The sequence below is a fragment of the Neolamprologus brichardi genome, chromosome 4 (assembly GCF_056152115.1).
Source record: "Neolamprologus brichardi isolate AB-2024 chromosome 4, ASM5615211v1, whole genome shotgun sequence".
NCBI lineage: Eukaryota > Metazoa > Chordata > Actinopteri > Cichliformes > Cichlidae > Neolamprologus > Neolamprologus brichardi.
Window position 1 is genome coordinate 8,396,965 of NC_142107.1, and position 21,777 is coordinate 8,418,741.

Sequence of the window (21,777 nt, forward strand, 5' to 3'; positions counted from 1 at the left end):
TTTATAGTGGGAAATGTGCACATTCTCTAAGTACCTTGAACTTATTATTTTATTAGAAGACTCTTTTATACTGCGTGAGATTTTTTTTTTTTTTTGCCTATTCTGGGTCAGTTCCAGAGGAAAGGCCAACTTTGACAGTTTGCTTCAAGCATAAGCAACCTGTCTTAAACCACATCATGAACCCACACGCAGAATATCTATAAACACACAGTACACTTATAGTAAATTTACAAGTTTCAAGTGAGCTCATGCTTTAGAGACAGCCTCATGAGCGAATTCCCAGGGTCTGAACTGCATAGGTCCATTATTCTTCTCCTCAGTCATGCTTCTATGGTTGGTGCAGATGCTCAAAGTGTGGGTTGCTGGTACAACAGAAATCCAGTTTGAAATTACTCACAAGTATGTACTGGTACATATTTGTAAATGAATGTATTCAGTTATGTGAAAAGTTAATTGAAACATAGAAGTTGGCTAGTTTGTGATATAGCAGGTAGGTCACACATTTGTCTTACCTCTTTGGATATAACCAGGTAGCATTAGCAACAGCCAACAGCCTGCGATGTTTATGGGTTTTAATAACATTTTCAAGTAAGTGCATCACTTTCTGATAGATTTTGTGTAGAGTAATGATTTAAGATCATCATAAGTGCCTCATGAGAATTTCTGATTTTCAGAAAGAAGTGAGCCACAGTACTCCTGACTTTGGGAATGGGGAGCTTTAAGCAGCTATTGACCAAATAATGACACAGGCTTGGTTGGTGCTATAATTTGGAACAGATAAATGTGTGAATTTATAGGATTTTATTTATTTATTTATTGTTAGCTCAAATTTTTTTAAAAGATGTCCCTGCACTCAGTTTTTGATACAGGCGACACGGGCGGTTGCCCGGCGGGGGGCGGCATCACCATCGGCAAAAAAATAATAATTGCTCATACTCATGCTGCCCTGACGTCATGCCAGCACATATTGGGACTCGCATAGGCACTGATCGGTTTTCTATCGCCCATTTGCTGGGAGTCAGGGCGCCCTCCATTTGCGAGGTGCGCCTGCTGCTTGCGGCACAGGGAGGAGAGGGCGGGGCGGCGGGGGAATCTCTGACTGGCTGAAGCAGCATCTAATAACCAACTCGCAAAATAAAACAAAATAAAAACAAACTAACAAACACAAAAACACCAGACATCATGATACAGACCGCTCAGAAAAAGCTGTAAGGCCTCCGGGGGTCCCCGAACCATACTTTTATAACCTCACTCTGCCGACTGCAATAACACGCACGCCTCTGTGCTGCGGGAGTCTGCTGCTGCTGCCAGGGTTAGTCTTGTACTTTAGTAAGCGGCTGTGAGCGCACAACAGAGAAGAAAACTTGGGTAAACTCTGCAACTTGAGATGTGAAGACGCACAACAAGGAGCGAATAGTTCAGGTAAAAACTCAAACAAGGACTTGTATAGGAACAGGAAAAAAAATTGGATTGCCTGCTAATGTGCATATATTTATTTTCAGGATGCAAAGGATATTGTTTTGTATTCTGGGCCTACTTGTAAGTAGCTGGCACACCTTTGTGTTTATATGTTTTTCTCTTATTTAATTTTTTTTTGACTGAGCTCATTTCTCCTCAAACAAACTGGCGCAAAAAAAGGTTCACTTGTTTTGAGAAGGTAAAGCAAATCAGTCTGTGAAGGTTCTCAGTTATCCAGGGGCGATCGTGGCTCAAGAGTTGGGAGTTCGCCTTGTAATCGGAAGGTTGCCGGTTCGAGCCCCGGCTCGGACAGTCTCGGTCGTTGTGACACTTCACCTACCGCCTACTGGTGTTGGCCAGAAGGGCCGATGGCGCGATATGGCAGCCTCGCTTCTGTCAGTCTGCCCCAGGGCAGCTGTGGCTACAACTGTAGCTTGCCTCCACCAGTGTGTGAATGTGAGAGTGAATGGGTGGATGACTGGACGTGTAAAAGCGCTTTGGGGTCCCTAGGCGGGACTAGTAAAAGCGCTATACAAATACAGGCCATTTACCATTTACCATCGTAGTCAAAGGAGCAAAGGAGCTCTGGACTTCTTTAAGTTACTTGAAGACGTTTCACCTCTCATCCGAGAAGCTTCTTCAGTTCTAAGGTCAAATGGTGGAGAGTCCCAGATATAAACCTAGTGGGAGTGTCCCCCCACAGAGGGACAAAAGGACCCCCTGATGATCCTCTAATCGCCTGAGCCAAGGTGTGGAACTGGGTGTGGGTCCCAATCAGCCAGAGTTTCGGGTGAGTTTATTGTGAAACCTGGCCCCACCTTATCATGCGAATGATAAGGTGGGGCCAGGGAAATCAGTAACTTTTTGTTACTCTAGAGGATTCATTTTGGTCACCGTCACTTTTTGTCACTTGTCATTTTTTGTCACTTGTCATTTTTTGGGGGTAAACATGTCTTGTGAGCAGTAATGAGTTACCAGTTAGCTCCATATGACACATTTTGTGTATCATTTAATTCCTGAAGTAAATAAATAGGTTTTCCCCAAAAGCTGTGATCATTTTAGAGAAATAAAGTGGACGGACTTCAGTGAAAGTGGCACAGCTGGCTGCTCAACAGTTTTAATAATGTACAATTTATATAAATTAGTCATCAAAAGGAATAGTTAAAAAAAACACGAGGAGGCTTGGCTGACAGTGAGATTATGGAGGACCACGAGTGCCAAAATTATTTAACCAAACACATAATTAAATAATAAAAAAAATGTCATTAAATAATTGAAAGTAAAATGTGTCATTAATTATTATGAGTTAATTAAATGTGACAAACATTAATTGGTTAAAATTCAAAGTAAGTAAAATATGCATAAACATATAAATGAAGTGAATTCATATTTTATCATTATTTTTGTTTTGAATTAATTAATTATTTCAAACTTTAATTACCTACCCAATTAATTGTTTAATGACATATTTGTTTAATTCATTTTGGCACTCCTTAATGAACAGGTGTTCGGTTAAATTTTGTTATAGTTTTTCTCGATTGCTTAAACATTATAACCAATCTTGTGAATCCAAATTTCAAAACCATAAAGCTAATTTCCAAAAAGCACACCCATTTCCCTGAGCTGTAAACACTATGCCCCTGCTTTGCCACATGAATCAGATGTGGTGAACTGTTACTGCAAAACTCTACACACAGATCCCTACGTGACACCCATGTTAGGGTCCACTTGTCAATCCCGAAGGAATTAATAAAGTATGTTCACTGTGCTTACTGAATTTTCCTTAATTCCAAGATTACTCTGCCATACATCATTTACAGTTGACTGTTATGGATGGTTGTTCATCTTCCCTAAATCAATACATTAAAAAAAAGGTTACCTGATTTGTGATATTACAAGATTTTGTTACACATAACTTTTTTGAATTCTTTTGTTCAGTCTTTCCCCTTGTATGCAACTTGTATTACAAAAAAAGACTAAAACTGTAACTGAAGCTAAGCATTTTCAAAAACATAAAAACTAAACTGGAAAACTCATTTTAAAAACAAATTCAAACTAGAAAATCGAATTGAAAATCTCAAGTTGAAACTAAATAAAAATAAAAACGAATGAAAACCTTGGTGTACATTGATAACTTCTTAACTCTTAGTTTGTCTTTTCAACTGCATAGCCATGCATAGACATGAAAGTTATATGGAAGTTATCTGTTTGACAGCAAGATAAACACATGCTAACATTCCCCTGTAATTTCTCTCACACCTTCTCAGTAGAACACAAAAAAGACCTTTCAGAACATGTTGGCCTTTTTTTTTTTTTTTTTTTTTTTTGAATGAAGCACTAAACCTGTTTGGAAAGGAGTGCAGTGACTAGATAAGGAAACATATGCATAAAAGGTTACTTATTAGACAGTAAGATAGTAAGAACATTTCCCTGTGTCATTTCTGCATTCTGGCCTCTTTGAATTGATAAACTAGGTAGAATACAACACAAACCTGTCAGATCATTTTGAATTTTTTTGATTAACAGGTTAATGTGTTTGGAAATGAGTGACTGTAGATAAGAAGATACAGTGGGGCAAAAATGTATTTAGTCAGCCACCGATTGTGCAAGTTCCCCCACTTAAAATGATGACAGAGGTCAGTAATTTGCACCAGAGGTACACTTCAACTGTGAGAGACAGAATGTGAAAAAAAAATCCATGAATTCACATGGTAGGATTTGTAAAGAATTTATTCGTAAATCAGGGTGGAAAATAAGTATTTGGTCAATAACAAAAATACAACTCAATACTTTGTAACATAACCTTTGTTGCCAATAACAGAGGTCAAACGTTTACTATAGGTCTTTACCAGGTTTGCACACACAGTAGCTGGTATTTTGGCCCAGTCCTCCATGCAGATCTTCTCAAGAGCAGTGATGTTTTGGGGCTGTCGCCGAGCAACACGGACTTTCAACTCCCGCCACAGATTTTCTATGGGGTTGAGGTCTGGAGACTGGCTAGGCCACTCCAGGACTTTCAAATGCTTCTTACGGAGCCACTCCTTTGTTGCCCGGGCGGTGTGTTTTGGATCATTGTCATGTTGGAAGACCCAGCCTCGTTTCATCTTCAAAGTTCTCACTGATGGAAGGAGGTTTTGGCTCAAAATCTCATGAAACTTGGCCCCATTCATTCTGTCCTTAACACGGATCAGTCGTCCTGTCCCCTTGGAAGAAAAACAGCCCCATAGCATGATGTTTCCACCCCCATGCTTCACAGTAGGTATGGTGTTCTTGGGATGCAACTCAGTATTCTTCTTCCTCCAAACACGACGAGTTGAGTTTATACCAAAAAGTTCTACTTTGGTTTCATCTGACCACATGACATTCTTCCAATCCTCTGCTGTATCATCCATGTGCTCTCTGGCAAACTTCAGACGGGCCTGGACATGCACTGGCTTCAGCAGCGGAACACGTCTGGCACTGCGGGATTTGATTCCCTGCCGTTGTAGTGTGTTACTGATGGTGACCTTTGTTACTTTGGTCCCAGCTCTCTGCAGGTCATTCACCAGGTCCCCCCGTGTGGTTCTGGGATCTTTGCTCACCGTTCTCATGATCATTTTGACCCCACGGGATGAGATCTTGCGTGGAGCCCCAGATCGAGGGAGATTATCAGTGGTCTTGTATGTCTTCCATTTTCTGATGATTGCTCCCACAGTTGATTTTTTCACACCAAGCTGCTTGCCTATTGTAGATTCACTCTTCCCACTCTGGTTCAGATCTACAATTCTTTTCCTGGTGTCCTTCGAAAGCTCTTTGGTCTTGGCCATGGCGGAGTTTGGAGTCTGACTGGTTGAGGCTGTGGACAGGTGTCTTTTATACAGATGATGAGGTCAAACAGGTGCCATTCATACAGGTAACGAGTGGGGGACAGAAAAGCTTCTTACAGAAGACGTTACAGGTCTGTGAGAGCCAGGGATTTTCCTTGTTTGAGGTGACCAAATACTTATTTTCCACCCTGATTTACGAATAAATTCTTTAAAAATCCTACCATGTGAATTCATGGATTTTTTTTTCACATTCTGTCTCTCACAGTTGAAGTGTACCTCTGGTGCAAATTACTGACCTCTGTCATCATTTTAAGTGGGGGAACTTGCACAATCGGTGGCTGACTAAATACTTTTTTGCCCCACTGTATATGTATAAAAGTAATCTCTTAGAAAGGGAAAGAAATAAATGCTAAAAACTCCCCTGTGTCATTTCTGTCACACCTTCTCTCTTTCCCAGTAGAGCAAAGGCTGAATTGCTTTCTGGCCTGTTTGGATTGATAAACTAGGCGGAATAAAGATCCTGCAGTGTTTGAGCTTTTTTGGATACAGGGGTAAATATGTTTGGAAAAGTGTAAATGACATACAGTAAATGGCTAAAATCTAAATCTTGTTGACTTCTTATATCATTAAGGGTTAATTGAAATTAGGTTAAATGTGCTATATAAAGTTGACTTAGGCACTAAGTTTAAAACATTTATAGAATGAATGTCAACTTAAAAAAAAAGAATTTCAGTAACAAAGGAACCATATCTCATTTACCAAACATACTATAATTAAATTATAATTAATTTAAACCCTTTTAAACTTTATAAAATGTTTCATAAAGAGTTCACTCGTAGTTTAAAAATGTTTCTCTACAGTCATAATGGGCATGGATGTCATGGTAATTTGAGTCAATTTCTTAGAGCAGGGCGATATGACCAAAATATTTATCACAATATACATTTGAAAATTTGCGATTACGATATAACTGATGATATAATTGACACTAGACAAAATACTTTACAACTCCACAACTTTATTAGTGCAAAAAGAAAAAAAAACATTAAAGTTAAAAATGTGCATTAAAGTTATATAAAAAATGTAACAGTGCAAATGCAAATTCCTTGCTGACAGTTTAACCAAAAGGCATTTCCAGTGGAAATTGGCTGACATATCCTCAGCATAACCATGTATAATATCCACAAAACTTAAAAACAGGTTATACACACACAATATGGTAATATTATGTTGAAGCACAGTACGTATCACTCTGCAAGGCGCCTGCCTACGATAGCCGTAATGCTCCGACAATCCATCAAGTGGTGCGGCTTCGTAGCTTAGCAGATATTACTAAAACATTTGACAGATTTCCGAGCGCGTGTACCATATAAAATCGTTTCGAGGTCAGTAAACACAACCGGAATTCATACATAAGGCACACAGGATTATAAGGGGCACTGTCGATTTTCAGAAAAATCAAAGGATTGATTTTAAGTGTACCGTATTTTCCAAAAAACACGGTTATAACGACGGCCCGTTAGCACGCTCTACCAAAAATAGTGCTTTGTTGTGTATCTGACGGACAAAAGCCAAACCAGTTCCACACCACTGAAGTTGCAGCATTTTTACAAACCAATTCTGGTTCATCCGTTTCATTCAACGATCCGCTTTCGCCCTTCTCATTCTCCGTTGCTGCCATGCTTTTTCCGCCATATGCGTATGAAAACAAAGGCACTGCGCATGCGCGTTTGACCCATATTCTATCGCGATATATCATTTTCTTATCATTGCCCAACATTATACCGGTATTATCGTGAGCGGTATGATATGGCCCAGGCCTACTTTGAACTATTCTTCTTCCATGAAGGAATTATTGTACCCATGCATCTTTAATGACTTTTTTAAATAAGAATGGGATGCACAAGTTTGAATTTATTTGGGATTTTATGTGATCCACACTGGTTTGTTCAAGTTGAGAAGGTCTCTTGGAGACATTTCAAACAATGGGAAAGTCCAAAGAACAAATACAGGTTACAATGTAACAGTGTGATGTTAACAACTGATCTCCACCAACATCTGCAAGTATTTGTTAACTACTAATTATTTATTTATGGTCTATAATTTGACAATGAGTCAAATAGTGGGTCTTAAGCAATTGCAGAGTAATATTGCCTGTTTGAAATGTCATTCAGATTGAAGGCTCCTCCCACACTCTATATAATGCAGTCTTCCTGGGTGCAGAGAGACTGCAGAACTCTCATTTCTTCTCAGCTGTACTTAACCTACTACATATGCCAAGATGATGAAGGTAAGTAAATATATACAGTCTTAAGCAGATGGTACAAGCTTATTCTTTACCAGGTTGATGTAACTAAATCAGCACAGTTATGCTTAAACTAAAGTATAAGCAGTATGCTTTTAGGTTTGTTGTTTTTTAATAATTCTGACATTTTGGATTATTTGATGGCCTTTTATCATTGAAATATTCATCACAGACCATATATGTGCATTAATCATTTCTTAATTGTTATTTTTTCCTCTACAGACGGTTGATGCAGGGCATTATTTATTATGGGTGCATTACTATTTTGTAATGTTTTTGACTCTTTTGGGAGTCGTTTATTATTTCAGCTTCAGCCAGTAAACAGCACTGTCCAGTGCAGTATCACCAAAAATCCCTGTCTTTATCTGTACAGGATATGATAATAAAGAACATGACCTTCAAGGTCGAACAAACCCTGACTGTTGTTGGAGTCATCAAATCTGATCCCAAAAGGTAAATACTGATTAAGGATAAGATGTATTAGGATTTTTAAATTAGTGAGTAAGTCATAGTAAAGTTGAAAAATAAATATATATTTATAATAAAAAGCTTTTGGAGACTTTTTTGGAGTAACAAGAGTAATTGTACTTTCAATCAAAATTCAATCAAAATTGTACATCTTATTATACAGAGAAAAGTTGCACAAAAATGATAACTAAATCTCCAGGTAAGAAGAAAAATTAGAAAATTTGATTTTGTAAAGTATCTCTTTAACCTCCTAGGATCTTTTGTCCACATATGTGGACATCAAATTTTGGGTGATTAAATTAAATTTTGCTCTACAAGGGCCTGATATCCACTTACGAGGACTGTGCCACTGTTCTATTGAATTTAAAACGAATGTCCTCTCATGTGGGTCTCATTTTTCTCAGAAACAAAACTTAGGTAAAAAAAAAAAAAAACAGGTAATTTTTTTTCATTCATCAGGTCCCAGTCAGCCCAAATAGAAAAGAGAAATTAAAAATGCATGCTTAGGGGTCTTAGGAGGTTAAGGTAACTGAAGTTTGAAAGGTACTGATATGAAATATGCAAATGAGAATTTTTATTTGGGGGTGAACTTTCCCTTAAAGCTAGGTAACCACACTCTGTCACCATTTTATTAAGATTTACTATCTTGGGGCAATTATTGTAGCAAAATTATTTGCAAATCTGTGCCGATAATTTTGTATCTCTATGTCAGTCCATTTCAGCCCCATATTTTCTGATCCTAAATACTGTATAATGTGATATGTAATAGCTTTCTCTCATTGCAGGTTTGCTGTGAATATTGGTGAGAGCGAGGACAGAATTGCATTTCATTTCAACCCTCGTTTTGATGACAGCAGACACATAAATATAATTGTCTGCAACTCTTTTGAGAGAGGCAATTGGGATCAGGAGCAACATGAGAAAAGCTTTCCTTTCAGCCCAGGAAAGGAATTCAAGGTGTGAGAGTGTGTTTGTCCGTATTGTAGCCTTCGTCTTTCATGCAATCTCTGTTGGTATCTTTGATTACATTAAAAACGTCATTATTTGACCTTTTTCTGAGCTATATTACAGTGTTCACATCCTTCGTCTCTCTGTTTCTCTCACTCAAAATGTCTTTTTAGATCTCCATTCAGTTCACTTGTTCAAAGTTTGTGGTGACTTTACCAAATGGCTCAACGTTCTGTTTTCCCAATCGCATGGGTGCAGAGAAATACTCTGTTATGGGCTTTCATGGGGATGCTGTCATCAGAAGCATTGAGATCAAGTAAAACGACATCCACCCTTGAATTGCTGAATTGAAATTCTTGTTTTATTTTTCTGTTTGTCTGGCAGCAGATTTTTAGCTCTGCACACAGATGACTCAACATCCTGTTATGGAACTGTGCAGTTTTAAAGTAGTCCAGGGGATTTTTTGGTTTGGATTTGTAGTTTTTTGCTTGCAAGAATCATATACAGTAAACTATCATCAAGTTTCCTTTAATGTGCCTTTAAATGCTTCACTATTCACTATTTGTATTTTCCAAGACTTTTTACTTTTCAATTCTTTCCTGCAAAAGCATCAATAAAGCATGTTCTACTATGAAAAAAAACATGACTCTGGTGACTCCTTATACTTGTTTTACAATGTCTTTCATCCTTTCCCAGTGAAACACAGGCACTGCCCCACTCTGTGATTTGACCTTTTACATACAAGTCATATTTCATACCTTCACAGTTTTGGGTCCACTTTAACTTATGAGAAGTGTTTATACCATAGATAACATAACTAATCTACTAGTCTATACATGAACTGTTAATCCTTAATTAATGTTTTTCAGAGTAGGATTTTGGAATTATTATTATTATTTATTAGGATTTATTTTTGTAGAAAAATATCTACACAACATCGTGCACAGATTTATATAAGAAATTAACACAATACAGACATGAAATGAAACAGTCATTCATTTTAATGAATGCGAAAATGGCAAGAAATTGTGGGACTGTCAGGACATAACCATTAATAACCACTACAACCATTAAACACTCACCTCACTGCTGTAATTATAATACTTCCTCAACTACAATTGATAATTATAATTATTAATGCAATATCAATCAACGCTTGGAATAGAAAACACTAAAAATGGTTTGATGTCATTTTAATGGCAACTTTGCACTTTACTTCACTGTAGTCTCAGAATGTTGAGAAAGCTTTCAATAAAATGACTCCAGCTGCTGGTGGTACATATACATAATGAATGGGATTCAATAATTCTTTTTGAAAAATTATCCTTTTTTTTTAAGTAAACTTCTCTTGGTTTACACCAGATTTTGTTTCTGAGAACCTGGATTGGGTACAGTTTTAAATGTTTTGAACCTTTAAACCGTTGAAAAGGAAACTTAAATATTTTAAATGTCAGGTGAGTTGATTACTGCTATTTATTAAGAAATGCTGAGCAATATTGTTGACTTCTGCTTTTGAAGCTACTAGGTAATTATTACTGGTGAAATATCCCCACACATACTCTGATATTATTGCATTTACCCAAGAAGAGTAGGATATTTATTTACTTAGTTATGTTGATTACTTTTTGAATGACGTGAGAACAAATTGCCACTTTTAAAATAAAGTCATATGTGATTATTTTCTGTATCACATTTTGTTATAACAGTGTAATAATAGTTGTCTCTTTTCTTTATTGGAAGTAGTAGTAAAAGGTTTTTGCAGAATGTCGATTATTGAAGTACCTTAGTGTTATCACTGGAGGACAGTGGGTGCTCAGATCAACTTTGCTTAGTGTAAATTCCCCTCAAATTCTTCTCCCCTCCAACCATTTTAGCAAAACAGCCAAGATGGTAACAATGGGAATAATCATCTCAAGGCTTCAAGACTTCATGTCATTCTTTAAACTCTGTGTACTTTCCAACAAATGATTATTTAAAATCATTTCCAGAAACCTTCCTGTTTTTAGCTGCCCCGTGGTTTTGTCAAGGTCATTTTTCTTGCTCTGTATTACTATTAATATTACTTTTACTTGTCTGTGTTTCATAGACATTCTTAATACATAACTTAAACACTGATAGCTGATGCAAGCTTAGTCTATAATTGAACTGTGCTTTAATTAAAACAGATGTTTGTATTCACTTTTAAACATTTATTATTTTAATGATGAATATTTGATCTTTTAAGGTCAAAATGTTCACCATACAGCATATATGTACGATAATTACTTCTTTTTCCTTCTCATCTGCATAGGCATGCATAAATATGAAAGTTATCTGTTAGCAAGATAAGCACATGCCAACATTTCCCTATTTCATTTCTGCTATGTGTTCCCAGTATCAGAACTGAGCAGAAACTGAACTGCATTCTGACCTCATTGGCTTGATAAACCCAGCAAATTAAAATAAAGACCTTGTATCATTTATCCTTTTTTAAATGGAGTGCAGTGACAGTAGATGAGAAGACATATGCATAAAAGTTACCTATTAGACAGTAAGATAAGCACATGCTAACATTTCCCTATGATTTCTGTCACACCTTCTCTCTTTCACAGTAGCTGAGCAAAGGCTGAATCGCATTTTGGCTTCTTGAACCTTAGGCCTTTTATAATTTGTGTGAGAGTGTGTGTGTGTGTGTGTGTGTGTTGCACTGGTGCACAGTGACGGTGCATTCATGGTCACTATTACATCATCTGCAGAACTTATGTTGGTGATACTTTGACTCATTCACTGCATTCAATTTGTATACCAACTTTATACTCTATATATTAAAGACAATATAAACAGTAGTTAATGGAAATTGTGCATTAGGAAGCATCTGCTTACACCTTGTTGGATTTAGTTGTGCAAATCACTCAAGAGCAGTAAACTTCAAAGCAGCAGCAACACAGGTCAGCTAATCACAACCGTTACACAAAAAAAAAATATCCTGGAGCTCTGAATAGATATTTTTGTAATTTTTGTCAAGTCCCATTTTAACCCCTCAGAACAATAGAAAAGTCCAAAAGAGTCAGTGAAGATCTAAGAAGGAGAATTGTAGGTTTACTCAAGTTCAGACAGTCTTTTGGAGGCGTTTCAAACAAACAGTGTAACAGTGGGATGTTAACCACCAACATATGCAAACATTTTTTAACTTCTAAAGTAGTTATTTATGGTCTATAATTTCACTATGAGTAAGGTAGTGGGTGTTTAGCACTGGCACAATCCTATTGGCTGTTTCACATATCACTCAGGTTGAAGGCTCCTCCCACACTCTATATAATGCATCTTTCTGGGGTGCAGAGAGACAAAACCCTGCAGTACTCATTTATTCTCTCCTGGTAAATGGTAAATGGACTGATTCTTATATAGCGCTTTTCTACTCTCCCGGAGTACTCAAAGCGCTCTATACAACATGCCACATTCACCCAATCACACCCATTCTCACAAGCACTTTATCTACACTTAGTGCTATCTAACTACATTCACACACATTCATACTCCGATGGATGCATCGGAGAGCAACTTGGGGTTAGTATCTTGCCCAAGGATACTTGACATGCAAACTGGAGGAGCCAGGGATCGAACCACCAACCTTCCGATCAGTAGGTGACCTGCTCTACCTCCTGAGCTACAGCCACCCCCACCCTTCTCTCCCATACAGGAAGCTGGATCGCCACGAAACCACCAAATCAATGCAGAAGTCGGCTTTATTGCTGGCTTTGAGTTCCATCTCCTAGGTTTTATTTCACCGCGCCGCCAGCTGAATCTTTAACATGGCGACGACAGCTCATCTGTTCGAGGAGCCCTTTGATGCAGATGAGTACATTGAAAGGCTGGCATGGAGGACTCCTGGGGGAGGCTCCAAAGGAGGAGCCGAGGCGTTTGACCCCAAAAGGCTGTTGGAGGAGTTTCAGAACCACATTGAGGAGTTGAAGCAATTGGATGAGAAGATCCAGCGGAAGGTGGAGAAGCTTGAGCATCAGTGTCATCGTGAGGCCAAGGAATTTGCCCACAAAGTTCAAGACTTGCAGAGAAGCAACCAGGTGGCCTTTCAGCATTTCCAAGAGCTCGACGAGCACATCAGCTATGTGGCCACTAAGGTTTGTCACCTGGGGGACCAGCTGGAGGGGGTGAACACGCCTCGCCAGAGAGCTGTGGAAGCTCAGCGTCTGATGACCTACTTCAACGAGTTCTTGGATGGAGACCTACGCAGCGATGTATTTAACAACCCAGACAAGATTAAGGAAGCTGCTGATATCATACAGAAGCTGCATCTCATTGCCCAGGAGCTGCCATTCGACAGGTTTGCAGATGTCAAGGCAAAAATTGCAAGTAAATACCATGACCTGGAGCGGCAGTTAATCCAGGAGTTCACTGCAGCTCAGCGCAGGGGTGAGATTGGACGTATGCGGGAGGTTGCAGCAGTTCTATTACATTTCAAGGGCTATGCACACTGTGTGGACGTCTACATCAAGCAGTGTCAGGAGGGTGCCTACATGAGGAATGACGTGTTTGAGGACACGGCAGTCCTCTGCCAGAGGGTCAATAAGCAGGTGGGCGAGGTCTTCAGTAGTCCTGAGACTGTCATGGCCAAACTCATCCAGAACATCTTTGAGAACATCTTTGAGAATTCTCTCCTGTACTTAACCTTGTACATCTACCAAGATGGTGGAAGTAAGTAATATGACTATTTTCTCTTTGTGTTGCATGACCAATAAGGACAGTCTTAAACCATAATTTAACACGGATTCAACCGAATCAGACGTTTGCTTTTAGTTTTATTGAGATTTTGGAAGTTTTGATAAGCTTTGATAGTCAAACTATTCACATCATTGTATATGGGTCATACAATGCATTGTTGTTGAGTAATACTACTGACCTTTATTAGGGCCAATTATTACTGCAGTCTCATTTAGAAAACAACACTGGCCAGTGCTGCATCACCAAATGTTTCTTTGTTTTCTTCACAGTGGATGACAATAAAGAACATGACTTTCAAGGTTGGACAAACCCTGACTCTTGTTGGCGTGATCAAACCAGATCCCAAAGAGTAAATACTGATTAAAGATAAACTGTATTATGATTTTGCACATCATTCTATGATAGTAAAGTTGGGAAATACAATTAAATATTTTAATGCATAAAAGATAACAGTTACTGTGTTTTCAACTTCTATTCCCAAAATTCTTGCACATATCGCTCATATATTTTTTATTCTGTCCAGCTGGCACAAAAATTATAACTTGATCCTAAGGTCATAAGATAAATGTGTACATTTGATTTTGGTGTGAACTATCCTTAAGACAGCTGAAGCTCAAAGTAGAGCTAGGAAACATATCATTTTTGTGTTTAATACAATATGAGAATTTCATTAGCGATTCATTTAAGTTACATGATGTTTTAAACTTCTTGTGCTTATTTCTGTTTTAAAATTGCCCTAAGAATTTGATTATGGGGTGAATGGTCCCTTAAATCTATTGTAGCAAAATTATTTGCAAATGTGTGTAAAAATGCTATATCTGTATTTCAGTTTATTTCAGCCCTATGTCCTTCCTACACATGCTAAAAGGAATATAAGATGTAATAAATATTTGTGTGTCTGTACATTGCAGATTCACGCTGGATATTGGCCCCAGCGTGGACAGAATTGCATTTCATTTCAACCCTCGCTTTAATGCAAAGGGACAGACAAATAAAATTGTCTGCAATTCTTTGGAGGCAGGCAATTGGTGTAAGGAGCAACATGAGGATTGCTTTCCTTTCTGTGAGGGAAAGGAGTTTCAGGTATGAGAGTGTGTATATATATATATATATACATACATATATACATACATATACATACATATATACATATATACATATATACATATATATACATATACATATATATACGCGCGTGTGTGTGTGTGTGTGTGTGTGTGTGTGTGTGTGTATTACAATCAATCTATAATTTGTCTCTCTGTTTCTCTTCACTCAAAATGTCTTTTTAGATCGCCATTAAATTCACACCTTCAGAGTTTGTGGTGACTTTACCAAATGGCTCAACATTCTGTTTTCCCAACCGCATGGGTGCAAGGAAATATTCTGTCATTGGCTTTGGTCAAGATGCTGACATTAGAAGCATTGAGATCAAGTAAATCTACATCGTCAATTCACATTGCTTGTTTGATTTTTCTGCTTGTCTATCAGTAGGTAATATGTCCCCAAAGGTGGATGGTGACCGTGCCAACCTTGAATCTCATGACTAATTTCATTTTTTATCTTAAAGGAATTTAGTTTGTTGAGAGCCTGATCCAAACAGCTTTGGATGTGAAGATGGGATGTAAGATAAATATTTTCTTTGGTTCTTGACACAGATAACTGAAGATGCCATACGCAGTTTTAAAGTAGCCAAAGTGATTTTTCTGTTTGGAATTAGCAGTTTGCTTGCAAAAATCAAATAAAGTGTGATCAAGGTTTTCTGTAAGGTGTCTGAAAGTACTAAAGCATTTGTTTGAATTCCCAAGACATTCCACTTGTTCTTTCTTTATTGCAGCAACATTATTTAAAACACATTCTTTTATGAAAAAACATGACTCCTGTGACTCCTTATTCTTGTTACACTAACATGGAATGTTTTATGATGCCTTTGGGCCTTCCCCTGTGAAATTACGTCATAGGTGAAACTGTCACTGCTGTGGTCTGTAATTTAATTCTTATTATGGGTCATATTTCATAACATGAGGGTCAGCTTTGACTCACAGTAACTGTATGTACCAAGGTTTGTACTACAGATCAAATTACAATATATATCTATTCTACTTGATATTATTAAATGAATAATTAATCCTAAATTGTATGTCTAAAGAGAACAAAACTCTGTAGGTAGCTCCAAGTTCAACTAAAAATCTCACAAAATGGAGCAAAATAGTGTGAGAGTGCAATCCCCAAATTTTGCTGGTATCTACGGTCAGTTTTATAGATGAATAGCAAAAGTTGCACTATATTTTCAAACACAGACAGTCAGGCAGACAGAGTCATCACAATATAAACAGCCTTCCGAAATTGACAGACTCAGAACTGGAAACTGTGTGGCCATGTTTTGGCATTGCAATGTTTTATGTTCTGTGTATTCTTATATGAAGACCATTTAAATCCCTTCTAGAGATAAACTGATCTGGAAATGCCAGAGTTCCTTTCACTGAGACTAAGGGGCTGAGCTCAACTCATGAAAAGTAACCCCATACCATAATCCCTCCTGGCACGATGCAGTCAGACAAGTAGCATTCTCTGCAAACACTGGGTTTTCCTCGGCATGAAAGATAGAAACTTCACAGTTCAAATAGGAAGTTGTAATAATATCTACTAATTAAATGCATATGTAAGCAGATAAATGAGTGAAAAAGGTGAGTAAAAAAAGAAACACTCAGGGAAGCCCCCAGCAGCATTGGTCTTTTGCAGTGTGGTGGACCACTAGAGGGCTCCACTCACACCCAGTGTTAAGGAAGTGTTTCCTGTGTTTTGTGGCACGATATGTTCAGTTGATGTTGGAAAGGAATAAAGAAGGAGTGTGAACTGAGAGCTCTGTGTCGTTGATGCTTAGCTCCACATTGGTGACCCCTGACTCGAGCATGCAACGGCATAATTAAGGGAGGATTCAGGTTCAGACATAGTAAAATGATATAATACAAATAAAAATGCACAATGTATTGCCAACTGCTGCACCTGTAGGAAAAACAAACATAAAACATCTGGAACAGCAAAAATTGAAGACCTGTGTGTGTGCGTGTGTGGGTGAGTTTTTGTTTTGTTCTCTTTGCGTGTGTTTGTTTTACTTTTTACTTTGTACAACACTTTGGTCAACCTGTGTTGTTTTTAAATGTGCGCATAAATAAATGAAATGATTGACTGAGTGATTGATTGATTAATCTACGTAGCCAATTTAATTAACAACTTATATATAACTTCTTATTTCATAGTGTAATCTTCACATCTTCACTTTATCCAAAGCACATTCTTTGTTGATTCTCCCGCTAATTATATTCACAGTATTTCCTCACCTCACTGTGTCTTTGGGGATTTGCCAGCTTAGCTTAGTTTGTAGCTGACTCACTAGTAGCATGGCCTCTTTACTTGTTCCTCCTGCACTTTCCTGCTCAGTGTGTCACGGTTTAGTTACTCCTCGACTTCCTTTAGCAGTAATGATACTTATAATAAATGTAGCATATTTACAGCTCTGGATGCCAGGATTACTGAACTGGAGACTTGGCTTCGCACCCTTAAAAACCTCGTAGCTAGCTAGGCCCCTGTAGCTGGTGCAGCTAAAGGTAGTGTAGGGCCCATTAGCTCTCCCCCGGCAGATTGTCCCAAGCAGCCGGGAACACAGGATGGCTGGATGATGGTGAGGAGGAAATATAATTAAACAGAAGCCCCAGTACACTACCAAACTGTTCATGTGACTGACCATTTTTCCCCACCGGCTAACGGTAAATGCAAAATGGAGTAAAATTATAATTCACATTGGTAGTAAGGACAACCAGTAACATAAATCTAAAATTAATATTGAATTGGTGTGCAACTTTGCCAAAACAATGCTAGAATCTCTAGTTTTCTCTTGTCCACTCCCCAGTTGGACCAGGAGTGACATGCTTAGCTGCACGTTCTTTTGAATTTGCTGTCTGTCTGAGTGGTGTCCAAAAAACGATGTGGGCTTTATAGATTATTGGAAAACTTTCTGGGGGAAATCTAGTCTTGTTAGGAGAGACAGCATCCATTTCACTTTGAATGGAGCAGCTCTCATTTATAAAAATCTGGCCAAATGTATTAAACCCATCCAAACATAACTACATAACTGTCCAGATTTGGGACCAGGAAGCAGAGTTGCAGTCTTAAACACCTCTCTATAGCTTCTCTCCTTCTGCTACCCCCCAAAACCCCATCTCCTTAGAGTCTGTGTCTGGTCCCAAACAAACAAAAATAATCTAAAAATCTGCAAAAAATGACTTAAAAAACATACAATCACAAAGAAAGAAGAATACTGTATCCACATCTGCACCGAAGAGTAAAAGAGTCAAATTTGATTTAGTAAACATTAGGTCTATCTCTTCCAAGTCCTTGTTAGTACACAAGTTAATATTTAATCAACAAATTGATTTACTCTGCCTTACAGAAACCTGGTTGCAGCAGGGAGATTATGTTAGTCTAAATGAATCAACACCCCCGAGTCATTCTAACTACCAGAATCCTCGAAGCACAGAATCCTGAGGTGCCGATTCAGCCATTCATTCAGCCATTCAGTACATTTTCAGTAATTTCCTTTTCAAAAACGCACATGTACTTACATTTATTTACATTTACTTGAGTAGGGTAAGGGGTTGCCACCTCAGCATGCAGTCAAGTTCAATAGAGTCTTGTTAATAACCTAATAATTTTATTCAGGTGTGTTGCATCAGCAACACATTCAAAAGTTTTAGGGCACGGGCCCTCGAGGGATGGAGTTTGACATTTGATGGTCTAAGCCACAGGTGTCGAACTCCAGGCCTCGAGGGCCAGTGTCCTGCAGGTTTTGGATGTGTCCTTGATCCAACACAGCTGATTTAAATGGCTAAAATACCTCCTCAGCATGTCGCAAAGTTCTCCAGAAGCCTGGTAATGAACTAATCATTTGATTCAGCTGTGTTGACCCAGGGTGATACCTAAAACCTGCAGGACACTGGCTCTGGAGGCCTGGAGTTCGACACCTCTGGTGTAAGCCATCAAATGACAATTTTAAATCAGCTCTAAAGATCTTCCTGTCTGCATGGACATACATAGGCATGTCAGTTATCTGCTAGATAGAAAGATAAACACTTGCTAGCATTTCCCTATGTCAGAGCTGAACAAATGCTGTGTTGGATTCTTTCCCCTTTAGTTTGATACTATTGGCAGGATATAATAAGGAGCTTGTATCATTTGCACTTTTTTGGATATGGGGAAAATGTACTTGGGGAAGCAGTGCAGATATGGTAAATGAGATGACATATTAACAAACATTATCTGTTAGACATAAAGATAAACACATGTTAACATTTCCTTGTGTCATTTCTGTCACAGCTTCTCTCTTTCCCTGTATCAGAGCTGAGCAAAGGCTGCATTGAATTCTTTCCTCTTTAGATTGATAAATTAGGCAGGCTATAATAAGCACCTTGCATCACTTTTTTTGGATACGGGGAGAATTTGCTTGGAAAGGTATGGTAGATGAGAAGACATATGCACAAACATTATCTGTTAGACGGCAAGATAAACATGCTAACATTTTCCCTGTGTCATTTCTGTTATGAGTTCTCGCTTTCCCGGTAAAAGAGCTGAACAAAGGCTGCATTGCAATCTTTCCTCTTTGGATTAAAACTAAACAGAACACAGCAAATACTTTGTATCAACTGGGCTTTTTTCCTCAAACCCCAAATAATTGTAACCCTTTTTGGAAAGGGTTACAATCACATTAAAGGTTGAAATTAAATTAAGTAATAATGTAGAAGCTAGAACAGAGTGTTTCTATGTGAAACAGGGGTAAGCTGCAGTGTAAACGTTTAGTAGTAGTGTAGTATTCCTCAAAGCACCTCACTGTTACAGTCCACTTTGTGTTGATTTCATGCACAAATTACAATTATTTTATGATTCATAAAAATAGTGAATTTATGATTATTAATTAAATGTCTGACTGTACATTACATCCAGATTTCAGAAGTGTCATGAAGTGAATATGGTTGTGACATGTCATTTCCGATTAATAAAAAGCATATTTAGCTGTTTTATTTTTCTTACAATATTTTTGCTTAGCTTTCAGCCAGTCTTCACCAACATGGGCAGTATTTGTTAACTACTAACATTTTTATGGTCTATATTCCATAGTCAGCTGGTACGAGTTTAGCATGCTAAATATAATATAATATTTTGAGCCTGACATGAAAATAAAGCTGTTAAATGTATGATCTAGTTGTGGTTTTTGCTTACTTGTTTTATATGTAAAAGAATGATTAAAAAGCAAGTTTTCATGCTGCAAAACAGTAAATTGAGTGTAAAGGTAACACAACAGGAAGAGTTTTAGTAACACTACTTGGTGTACAATTAATTTCAAATTTTACTCTATGAGAGCTAATTTTTCACTAGAGATCAGTGTATGAATAACACAGTATGGAGTAACATCAACTCTCATCAGAGTTATTTGAACCCCCAGTGTTCATTTCAAATAACAGTGTTAAAAATCAGTGGGATTTTCCTCAAATAGAGTTCATTTATCACTATGATAGAGTAAATAATACGACACTGCTAGTAGTGTTAAGTTGATTTAACAATATGCAGTGTTACTCAGTGCTAAATTTTCACTCTATTTAGAGTTAATGTTACTCTAAAATTTTAACACTATAGAAAGAGTTGATTTAACACCAATTCCAAATGGGACCAAATAGACTCAGGACCCGTGTTAAATTCAACTCTTTAAGTGTTATTTTAACACTACGAATTTTACTGTGCAGTAGCACAGTTATACTGGCCGCTTGAAATGTCATTCAGGTTGAAGGCACCGCCTACCTTCTATATACTGAGGTCTTCTGCTGGAGTGCAGAGAGACAAGACCACACAGCAGTCTCATTGCTTCTCAGCTTTACTACTTGACCTACTACATCTGTCAGGATGGAGACTGTAAGTATAATTTTGGCAGCAATATTTAACTTACATTACTTTTGCTTCTCTCCGAGTCCTATGACTGATATGGAGTCTTAAACCATAGTTTAAACATGGAACTGACAGCTGGTGCAAACTTAGTCTATACCAGGCTGATGTAACTCGGCTTTTTTTTTGTTTGTTTGTTTTTAATTGACTTTTGATTGAAAATTTGGGAGTCCTTTTGGATTTATTTGATGACCTTTGCTATTTACCACATAGTGTAAGTGTGCATTTATCACTTCTTATCTGTTGCTTTGTATTCTCATCAACAGTAACGGGTAAGTTACTTAATACAGTGCATTATTGTCTAGTAATACTACTTTCTAGATTTTTTATTAGATGCAAATATTATTGTATATAATATTACCCTATGCTGACCCAGATTAGTCATATGATGGCTCATTGGTGGTAGTCACATGATACAGGTTCCAGAGTCAAATGGGACATTATATACAAATGCAAGTTTACTACATGTTTGTGATCCAAATCTTCAACATTTATTTTGATAATCACATGATTCACTCAGTGATCAACTGTCATCCTCCCTGCTTTAAATAAGCTGGAATCTTATAACCTGATTACTGAGTATAAAAGACAGTAAACTTGAGTTTTGTGCTTTACTCATCTGAATTTCTTAAACATGTGACTTTCCTGCTGTTTTAACTTTTAATATCTAACTGATACAATCATCATGTGCAGGGTAAAGGAGACAAATAAAAATGAAGCAAGAAACACATGTGATGTAGCATAAACAAGTGGTAGCAGAAATCACAAAACACACACAAAACTATTTTTCTTCACTTTTAATTTTTCCAGATAAGTCCCTAGACCCATTTACCATAACATGTTCACGTGCTTTACTTCCACATTTTTCCCGAAACAAGCAGACAAAAATGTGCAAACTTTGATTTGTGAACTTCCATCCTCGTAATTGCTGTTGTGCTGACTCACGGTGAACCTGTCACTTGTTATGCATCAACACTATGCTGCACCTGACCACTTCTGCTGGACTTCACAATAAAAACAAATCCTTTTAATACTGTGTGAGATTAATTTATCTAGCTGGGAGACATGCCACCCCCCAGGAAAAAA

General features: G+C 37.7%; 3 protein-coding genes and 1 pseudogene across 3 annotated transcripts; all 4 read left to right on the forward strand.

The window, feature by feature from the left end:
- Positions 1-7,942: 7,942 nt before the first annotated feature.
- On the forward strand, positions 7,943-9,395 carry LOC102793166 (beta-galactoside-binding lectin-like). The gene is made up of 3 exons (XM_006791653.2): positions 7,943-8,022; positions 8,823-8,994; positions 9,159-9,395. The coding sequence occupies exons 1-3, from the start codon at positions 7,946-7,948 to the stop codon at positions 9,303-9,305; spliced, it is 396 nt and encodes a 131-aa protein (XP_006791716.2). The 5' UTR covers positions 7,943-7,945; the 3' UTR covers positions 9,306-9,395.
- Positions 9,396-12,684: 3,289 nt separating this feature from the next.
- On the forward strand, positions 12,685-13,685 carry exoc5 (exocyst complex component 5). The gene has a single exon (XM_087840416.1). It carries the CDS (start codon positions 12,777-12,779, stop codon positions 13,683-13,685), a length of 909 nt encoding a protein of 302 aa, XP_087696542.1. The 5' UTR covers positions 12,685-12,776.
- Positions 13,686-13,976: 291 nt separating this feature from the next.
- Positions 13,977-15,288, forward strand: LOC102792867 (beta-galactoside-binding lectin-like). The gene is made up of 3 exons (XM_006791652.2): positions 13,977-14,053; positions 14,616-14,787; positions 14,994-15,288. Exons 1-3 carry the CDS (start codon positions 13,977-13,979, stop codon positions 15,138-15,140), a joined length of 396 nt encoding a protein of 131 aa, XP_006791715.2. The 3' UTR covers positions 15,141-15,288.
- A 1,814-nt stretch (positions 15,289-17,102) lies between these two features.
- On the forward strand, positions 17,103-17,825 carry LOC148102940 (uncharacterized; annotated as a pseudogene).
- Positions 17,826-21,777: the final 3,952 nt, after the last annotated feature.

What these genes read in the sequence shown, in the direction of transcription:
- exoc5 (XM_087840416.1), top strand. Translation starts at nt 12,777, where the DNA reads ATGGCGACGACAGCTCATCTGTTCGAGGAGCCCTTTGATGCAGATGAG.
- LOC102793166 (XM_006791653.2), top strand. Translation starts at nt 7,946, where the DNA reads ATGATAATAAAGAACATGACCTTCAAGGTCGAACAAACCCTGACTGTT. An exon ending in ATCAAATCTGATCCCAAAAG is followed by an intron (nt 8,023 to 8,822) that starts GTAAATACTGAT and finishes CTCTCATTGCAG; the next exon opens with GTTTGCTGTGAATATTGGTG. An exon ending in GCCCAGGAAAGGAATTCAAG is followed by an intron (nt 8,995 to 9,158) that starts GTGTGAGAGTGT and finishes ATGTCTTTTTAG; the next exon opens with ATCTCCATTCAGTTCACTTG.
- LOC102792867 (XM_006791652.2), top strand. Translation starts at nt 13,977, where the DNA reads ATGACAATAAAGAACATGACTTTCAAGGTTGGACAAACCCTGACTCTT. An exon ending in ATCAAACCAGATCCCAAAGA is followed by an intron (nt 14,054 to 14,615) that starts GTAAATACTGAT and finishes TGTACATTGCAG; the next exon opens with ATTCACGCTGGATATTGGCC. An exon ending in GTGAGGGAAAGGAGTTTCAG is followed by an intron (nt 14,788 to 14,993) that starts GTATGAGAGTGT and finishes ATGTCTTTTTAG; the next exon opens with ATCGCCATTAAATTCACACC.